Genomic DNA, 9,781 nt, shown 5'->3' on the forward strand with positions numbered 1-9,781 from the left:
CTACTCACAAATACATTGACAATAGCAAACATTTTGTATTGCAATTTATTGAACTTTTGACAATCAGGGAGCAATTAAGACTTGCTACATTTCACAACAGTGTTCCCAAATATAAAAATAAACATTCTGGACACCATTTTGTTGTGAAATGATCAAACTAGTTCCCAATATCTTAACTTTATTTTTTTATTAATTGCCTTGAGTAATTAAAAAAAAGTCAAGCACAGCATAGAAATAGACTAGTCTGGTACCCAGATCTGTTTTGTGCCATCTTGCCCAAATTCCTATGATAGTTGTGTAAAACAGCACAAACAGATATTGAAACCAGGCTAGAAACAGACAGCAGCTGGTGAGTGAAGGTGTTGCTTCGAACCAACGATCTGTCCCCCTTTTCATTAAAAAGCTTTATACACAAACCAGTTTTAATTCTTGTACAAACACTTTCATCTAGAACAAGAAAGGAGTGGCAGTGAAATAAAGAGAAAATATAAAAACAACATGGAATGACTCGTTGAGGTGTGGCACTTTCTGGGTTTTCAGCTTATACATGTATACTCAAACACCTTAAATGGGTGTATCGTCTAACTTTTCTTCAACTAAAGAACAAAGTGCGATTTTACTTATTATTTTATAAATGTACATTCTTTCACTGTTAAGGAAAACGATAACTGACATATGGATCATAGTAAAAGTAGCTTCAGTTTAGCGGAACATCTCTGGCACAAAATGGCTTCTCAGTAGCTTTCCAATTTGAAGCGACCGCCGTCCCCTCGCTCAAAATCTCTTCCGGCCCCTGTGAAAAATAGCCAAAATCAGTACATCTCCATCAATCTTAAAACATGGATGTGTGAGAGAGAAACAAAAATAGCAAATTAAAAAGATACTTACCGACTAGGACAAAGATCCCTCAGCTTTTCACAGATGAAGCCAGCACTGAAACTCTTGTCGACAAACTGCTCCAAGATGAAGTGCGCACGAGGACGTCGATGTTGATTTCAGCTATGTCCATGTAAACTCTTTCATATCCCTGCAAACAAGAGAATTATCATGTAAACAGTGACTTTCAATGTAATTCCAATGATAATAATAAGTGTGAACATTTTATAGATCAATGGTAAACAAGGAGATGCAGTTGATTTTCAGGTAAAAAGTATTATATATCCCATTGGTTCTCGACCCACAATAGTTTCAACACCAGGTGGCGCCATATGCACTGCAGTAGTAGAATGTTACCACCAGGTGGCACTCAAGCTCACCCTTCTCATTTGGTCCACAGTGATGATGGAGGACACCCACAGAAACTTCAGCAGCTGCAGAACCATTTTGAACGTTCTCTCCCTTTGGATTCTAGGACCATGACTATGGCCTATTGATAATAGGAAGACAAGATTAATAACTTTTCTTACAATCAACTAAGGAAAATTCAGTATGTCAGTTTGATATTCTCAAGCAAACAACCTTCCAACAGAGTACATTTCCAATGCACCTACAGGAAAGACGTTCATACAAGACAACATGAAAACTGGGGAAAGAAAAACTACACAACAGATGCCGTGAGTTACCTCATAGACAAACTCATGGTGGAAGTGTGGCACCTCCAGTTCTCCCAGACACCTCTCTGCTTCCTTGTTGTCTCCAGACAGAAGATACTCCTTCAGCAACAGGGTCATCTGATACAAGTAGAGAAAAGGGGATATCCAAAGTCAATGTATGCCCATTGAACACCTGAGGTTCATCGATGACAACAAAAAGGCCCCTCATAGATAGTTCAACGGCTGAGATGTTCACGTGAAGGGTGGCATGTACATCCGAGTAGCCGTAATGGATGTGTCGATATCATGTGATCACTGGAGACATCAGTTAAACTAAAGCAGGTCTCGATGACCTCACCCTTTCATAGTGAAAGCTCAATGAAATTACATTCCAATAACTTAACAGCACAGACAGGATTTTAATAGCTGGCAGACATAAAGGACAGAGCATAGAGAACACACCTGACAAGCAGCTCGTTCCGTCCTCTATAAAATGAGCAGGTCTCACCTCTCTGACGAGCTGGGTGACAGGTCTCTGACCCCCCGCCTGTTCCCCAGAGGTTGTCGATGCGCAGGCCGCCCAGACCCATCTTCAACAGCACCGCCGCCCGGTCCAAGGCCGCCCCTATATGGAAAAACACATGGCGACAAGTCAATGTGGACGCTGTCATCATTCAGTCAATCATCCACCTCTACCTCCTCGTTCATGGAATTATCCTTCCCTTAGTCATGAATTCTGCTGCCCTGGTTTATACCCTCTCATTCCAAACTCCCATAAACCATCCTCGGGATGTATTAGATTTCCCTCAAGTTCCCAAAGCTTCACTCATTGGTCTCTGTGAATACACCCACCAAATTACAAGGCGAAACACAACATAACCCAAGGGGTTCCCAAACTTTTTGGTCGGGGGACCTTTTATGATAGATAGCAAATTCATCAGGGACCCCTCAATATCAGAACACAACTCCAACTTTAGAGTGTGATAAAAAAAAGTGTTTTATTACGATTGCTGCAGTGCTAAAGAACATTTTTAAAAAGGCCCACCCTCTGCATCAGAGAGAACATTTTGCGATTTTAAAGCTAATTTCCTGAAACTCCACACATTTTCCCACGGAGCAGGCAATTTTACAGTTGAGTTGAAAAACTGGTATGGAGTTGAAAACGGAATCTTTGATGGAGTATTGTAGATCTCTGTGAGCCTCCCAGACCTTGTGCCTATAAGGGTATACTGTAAACCCCTCAACAACATCTCCATGATCATACCACAGAAATGTGAGAAGGCGTTTCGTGTTTAATAAAGGACACCAACACATACCTTGCATGGACACAGTCGACTCTTCCCCTTGTAGCCGTCTAAGTAGCTCTTGGAGAGGATCTTATCTTTGACAGCCCGGGCAATGAATTGGCCGACGAGCTGAAAGACAAAAAGAAAACACTGTTAACACACACACACACTGGTCTCGAACACTGTTCTCTCTGGTCCACCAAAAACAACAGAACAGGAAGTTAGCTCTGCCAACAAAGAAATCAAAATAAAGAGGACAGACTGAACTGTTGCCAAATAGCATGCCCATGGGCCTGAAATATCCTGCCTGCAGAATAATGTAATCCATTTGGAAATGAAGCGTCAGGAACACATGCAAGTAACTGCACAGCCATAAACCATTATAGTACAATACACACATTTTATAATGAATTACTGCAGAGGCAAATAGACAACAAATCACTTACATTTAGCATCAAAGTAGGCCAACGGAGAGACCAGAGGCTGGATGGATGCATAAACACTTGTTGTTTGGGATGAGGTGACCGTGGCAGTGTTTGTTGACATGAGTCAGAGATATGAGAGAGAGCGTGACGGGGAGGAGAAAAGCCAGAGAAAGAGCTGGCCTTGCTGTTCTGGACAGGACAAACTGGACAAAGCCTGTTGCTAACAAGCCATTGTGTCTGTGCAGACAAGAGAGCCCCAAACGCATCTGACCAGAACCAGTCTGGAAAGAGAGGAATGAGAGAGAAAGAGACTGCACAGTCAGGGGGAAGAACAGAGAGGGTGGCCTTGCAGGGAAGTGAGAGAGAGAGAGTGTAGGAGGACAGACACGTGAGAGAAAGTGAGAGAGGGAGGGATGATAAATAACCCTTCTATCAGCCTCCTACGCTGAGCTGGCATTTTGTGCCTGGCGCTGCCGAGACAATGAGGCGAGAGATCGCATGTCTGCTCTGTGTGGACGGGGAGAACAGAAAGAAAAGAGCTGAAACTCACCATCGCTTTCTTTCAGACAGTCTTATCTACAGTAAACAGTACTAGTGTTATTCAGTGGTGTAAAGTACCTAAGTAAAAATACTGTAAGGCACAACTTTAGTTTTGTACTTTACGACTTTTACTCCACTACATTCCTAAAGAAAATAATGTACTTTTTACTCCATACGTTTTCCGACACCCAAAAGTACTCGTTAAGCATTCAAAATGTAACAGGACAGGAAAATGGTCCAATTCACACACTTATCAAGAGAACATCCCTGGTCAGCCCTACTGCCTCTGATCTGGAGGACTCATTAAAACACAAATGCTTAATTTGTCAATTATTACTGAGTGCCCCTTGGCTATCAGTAAATATATACAGTACCAGTCAAAAAGTTTGCATACATCTACTCATTCAAGGGTTTTCTATATTTTTACTATTTTCTACATTGTAGAATAGTGAAGACATCAAAACTATTAAATAACACATAGAATCATGTAGTAATAAAAAATAAGTGGTGAACAAATAAAAATATATTTTATATTTGAGATTCTGCAAAGTAGCTCCCCTTTACCTTGACAACTTTGCACACTCGTGGCATTCTCACAACCAGCTTCATGAGGTAGTCACATGAATGCATTTACATTAACAGGTGTGCCTTGTTAAAAGTTCATTTGTGGAATTTCTTTCCTTCCTAATGCTTTTGAACCAATCAGTTGTGTGGTAGGGACAAGGTAGGGCTGGTATACAGAAGAGCCCTATTTGGTTAAAGACCAAGGCCATATTATGGCAAGAACAGCTCAGATAAGCAAAGAGAAAACAGTCCATCGTTACTTTAAGACATGAAGGTCAGCCAATAAGGAAAAGGTCAAGAACTTTTAACATTTATTCATGTGTAGTCATTGTCAATAACAATTTGTTCTTAACTGGGCTTGCCTAGTTAAATAAAATAAATAACCAAGCGCTATGATGAAACGGGCTCTCATGAGGACCGCCACAGGAAAGCACGACCCAGAGTTACCTCTGATGCAGAGGATAAGTTGATTAGAGTTACCAGCCTCAGAAATTTCAGCCCAAATAAATGAAGTAACAGACAACTGTTCAAATGAGACTGTGTGAATCAGGCCTTCATGGTCGAATAGCTGAAAGGAAACCACTAAAGGACACCAATAAGAAGAGACTTGCTTGGGCCAAGAAACACGAGCAATGGACATTAGACTGGTGAAAACATGTCCTTTTGTCTGATGAGTCTAAATGTGAGATTTTTGGTTCCAACCACTGTCTTTGTGAGACGCAGAGTAGGTGAACGGATGATCTCTGCATGTGTGGTTCCCACTGTGAAGCATGGAGGAGGAGGTGTGATGGTGCTTTGCTGGTGACTGTCTGATTTATTTAGAATTCAAAGCACACTTAACCAGCATGGCTACCACAGCATTCTGAAGCAATACGCCATCCCACCTGGTTTACGCTTAGTGGGACTATCATTTGTTTTTCCAACAGGACAATGGCCCAACACACCTCCAGGCTGTATAAAGGCTATTTGACCAAGAAGGAGAGTGATAGAGTGCTGCATCAGATGACCTGGCCTCCACAATCACCAAACCTCAACCCAATTTATATGGTTTGGGATGAGGTGGACTGCAGAGTGAATTAAAGCAGCAAAAAAAGCACTCCGCATATGAGGGAACTCCTTCAAGACTGTTGGAAAAGCATTCCAGGTGAAGCTGGTTGAGACAATTCTTCAACTGGGCTTGATTGAGCTTGCCTGGCGCAGTGGAATGGAACACACAAAGTGGAAACCTTGTCCACCTGGCACTCTGAGGCAAATGTATTTCAAATGCTGGTTGAACCCAGCCCTGTTATGCACACAGGGTACAATACAACATACATCCCACACAGTAGTGACACCAACAAAAAGCATTGTATCTGGGACAAATCATTCACCAAATCATGTAATGAATAAACTGTCGTGGTAAAAACACATTGATACAACAGCAGCTAAAATGGGGAGAAGTCTGTCCATAATAAAGCACTGGTCTACCTTATTAACAACACTATCAACAAGGCAGGTCCTACAGACTCTAGTGTTGTCGCACCTAGACTACTGTTCAGTCAAGTGGTCAGGCGGCACAAAGAGGGACAGGAAAATGACAGAACAGGGCAGCATGGCTGGCTCAGAACAGGGCAGCATGGCTGGCTCAGAACAGGGCAGCACGGCTGGCTCAGAACAGGGCAGCACGGCTGGCCCTTAAATGTACACAGAGAGCTAATATTAATAACATGCGTGTCAATCTCATGGCTCAAAGTGGAAGAGAGATTGACTCCACTACTTGTTTTTGTAAGAAGTGTTGACAAGCTGAATGTACCGAGGTGTCTGTTTAAAAACTACTAGCACACAGCTCGGACAGCCATGCATACTAGAGGTCGACCGAGTAATCAGGGCCGATTTCAAGTTATAACAATCGATAATCAGCTTTTTTGGACGCCGATTACATTGCAATTCACGAGGAAACTGCATGTAACTGCGGTATTATACATGTTGTATTGTAGTGGTGTAATATTGTTGTATGATGGTATTATACATGTTGTATTGTAGTGGTGTAATATTGTTGTATGGTGGTATTATACATGTTGTATTGTAGTGGTGTAATATTATTGTGTGGTGGTATTATACATGTTGTATTGTAGTGGGTGTAATATTGTTGTAATATTGTTTGTAGTGGTATTATTATACATTATTGTTGGTGTAATATTATTGTGTGGTGGTATTATACATGTTGTATTTGTAGTGGTGTAATATTGTATTATACATGTGTATGTTGTGTAATATTGTTGTGTGGTGGTATTATACATGTTTGTATTGTAATATTGTTATATGGTGTAATATTGTTGTATGGTGGTATTATACATGTTGTATTGTAGAATATTGTTGTATGGTGGATGTGTATTATACATGTTGTATTGTAGTGGTGTAATTGTTGTTGTGTGGTATTATATTATACATGTTGTATTGTAGTGGTGTAATATTGTTGTGTGGTGGTATTATACATGTTTTGTATTGTGTAGTGGTGTAATATTGTTGTGGGTGGTATTATACATGTTGTATTGTAGTGGTACATGTTGTATTGTAGTGGTGTAATGTGTATATGTATTATTATATGTGATGGTGTTTGGACCCCAGGAAAAGAAGCTGCTGCCTTGGCAGCAATGGGGATCCCTAATAAATACCGTGTTTGAACAGTGTGTCTTGACTTTTTGCCGAATGTGAACCGTCAGGTGGCTATTGTAACTACTTGTTTTGAGACCCAAATATAGAATTTCCAAACAGAACATATGCGATTCTGTTCTGAGATGCACTGGAATCAGTTTGCGCTTGTCCAGTTGTGCAGTGGTCCAGTTTGCATGCAGAACACTGGTCCAGTTTGCATGCAGAACACTGGGTCCAGTTTGCATGCAGAACACTGGTCCGGTTGCATGCAGAACATGGTCCAGTTTGCATGCAGAACACTTGTTTGTATTGTAGTGGTGTAAGTCATTGTCCAACACGTGGCCTCCACGGTCAATTAGACATTTTCACAGATACACCCAAACACTTCTATTCTAGGTATTAGGGCTCCAGGTAACACCAGGTCAGGCAGCTCCCGGTAACTTGTCAAATGAGCTCTCCACGTCGCTGGCTCAGCACGCGGCCACACAGGTCCGTCATGGACGTCAGCTCTCTGTGGCTGGCCTGCCTCCAGGGGCCAGGCTATGGGCACCCCACTACATGGAGCCCAGGTTGAGTTCACCCAGGAGCTCCTACGGAGGGGAGAGAGGGGGATGGGTTTTGGTCAGATGGAATAAAGAGTCGATCATGGAGAGAGACAGAGAGACTTGGGCCAAGAAGAGGAGTGGGCTCATAGGTCAAATCAGAGACATTACATCCTTCAGAATTAACTCTGTCTACTGTTAGATAAAAGGCAGAAGCAGGTCCACCAGTGTTTAGGATTAAAAGCACTAGTTCGCCCTACAGAGAACTCCGTTGAAATTAACCTACCGCTACTTCATTGGTGTCGCCGTGTTCAAAGTACTCCTGTACGATGGGAGTGAGAGTCTTCTCAAAGGCCCCCTCCTCCAGCGGAGGAACCACCGTCTCATACACACAGTTCTCCTGTAGACAATGAAGCCCATCAAGACTGGATACCAAAAACGTGTATAGTTTACAAGGCCCCGAGTTCTTATGAGCAGGTAAAACTCGGTACAATATGGTTAGGACCCTAACGCAGACGGTCATAGGTCCAATATAAAAATGGTCCAATACCTGAGCTTCGTCATAGTTGGACGTCGACCTCCTCCAGGTCGTACACTTCCCAGGTGGGCCCCCCACCCCTTGCCCCCCGCCCCCCACCTGACAAAGAACAAAGACAATGCCTGTGATGTTTTCAAAACAGAAACAGTTTCATGGTGCAAAATAGTTTAAATCTGTATGTAGCAAAACATTAAAATATTATAATCTGGCAGTGCGATTTAAAAGATGCAATATGCAGAAATGTTTCCTGGTTGCTGAAATAGTTTGCAAAAACAAGTAACTATAGTGTAGAGAATCATTGTACCATCTAAACCACTCTTTACATAGCCCAAAATGTTGTATTTTCAACTGCAAAGACAAAACTTAACAGTAGAAATCGCCACATATACTGAACAGAAATATAAAAAAGCAACATGCAAAGTGTTGGTCCCATGTTTACCATAGGCACAAAAAGCGTATTCTCCCAAATTGTGTGCACAAATTTGCTTATATCCCTATGAGGTGAGCATTTCTCCTTTGCCAATATAATCCATCCACCTGACAGTTTGTGGCGTAACAAGAAGCTGATTAAGCAGCATGACCATTACACAGATGCACCTTGTACTGGGGACAATAAAATCCACTCTAAATGTGCAGTTGTGTCACACAGAATGCTACAGACGTCTCAGGTTGAGGGAGCGTGCAATTGGAAAGCTGACTGCAAAAATGTCCACCAGATCTCTTGCCAGAGAATTAAATGTTCATTTCTCTACCATAAACCGCCTCCCAATGTCATTTTAGAAAATTTGTCAGTACGTCCAACAGGCCTCACAACGTGTAACCCTTCGCCAACCCAGGAGCTCCACATCCAGATTCTTCACCTAAAGGATCATCTGAGACCAGCCACCCGGACAGCTGATGAAACTGAGTAGTATTTGTCTGTAATAAAGTATTTTGTGTGGGGAAAATGCATTCTGATTAACTGGGAAGTCAGGCTCCAGCCAGTGGGCCTATGCCCCTCCCAGGCCCACCCATGTCTGCACCCCTGCCCAGTCATGTAAAATCCATAGACTAGGGCCTAATGATTTATTTCAATTGACTGATGTCCTTATATGAACTGTAACGCCATAAAATCGTTGCTTATATATTTGTTCAGTATAAAAATAGCCACATAATGCTCCTTTCTTCAGCAATGTGAGTTATAAAAAGGTTGCTACTATTGATGCATTGCTCAGATTAAGTCATCCCTAGACATTGGTTTTAGGGTCAGTTTCGCATTTCCCCCTCTTGGGGTTAAGGTTAGGATTTAGGGAAGGCAAGGTGATCCTGGATCTGAGTCACCCCAGAGCTTTCAAAAACATACTACTATCCAGTAGCCGGTATGTGGTCACCTGCAGCGGGTTGACATTACAATGCAGCCTACATTTGAACGGCACACAAACACTGTGCTGACAAAGGAAAGAAGATCAACAGTACACACACACACACACACACACACACACACGCAGCAGCGTTCTGTGCTTCAGACAGGATGTCTCCAATACAACTGAAGTGAAACACTGAAAACCCCCTTCTCCAGAAAGACAGAACATACGTCACAAAACACCACAGGCAGACGGAGACACTACTGATCGCAGAGGCCAATATGAAACATTACCAACAGGAACTGGCCTAACTATACAGGGGTACAGATAAGGGGAGCACAACAATACCCCTTCCTCGATATGACACTTCCTATATA

At 42.3% G+C, this 9,781-nt stretch overlaps 1 protein-coding gene across 1 annotated transcript; it reads right to left on the bottom strand.

The window, feature by feature from the left end:
* Nucleotides 1-29: 29 nt before the first annotated feature.
* Nucleotides 30-9,075, bottom strand: LOC118372630 (programmed cell death protein 4). The gene is given in 19 exon segments (XM_052526084.1): nt 30-777; nt 779-793; nt 889-982; nt 985-1,027; nt 1,257-1,336; nt 1,339-1,366; nt 1,563-1,670; nt 2,041-2,076; nt 2,078-2,157; nt 2,850-2,868; nt 2,870-2,947; nt 7,367-7,418; nt 7,420-7,446; nt 7,448-7,508; nt 7,511-7,571; nt 7,810-7,923; nt 8,074-8,092; nt 8,094-8,160; nt 9,072-9,075. Coding segments are annotated over 19 exon segments (1,029 nt in total). The 3' UTR covers nt 30-734.
* Nucleotides 9,076-9,781: the final 706 nt, after the last annotated feature.

This window comes from Oncorhynchus keta, chromosome 10 (genome assembly GCF_023373465.1).
Source record: "Oncorhynchus keta strain PuntledgeMale-10-30-2019 chromosome 10, Oket_V2, whole genome shotgun sequence".
Taxonomy (NCBI): domain Eukaryota; kingdom Metazoa; phylum Chordata; class Actinopteri; order Salmoniformes; family Salmonidae; genus Oncorhynchus; species Oncorhynchus keta.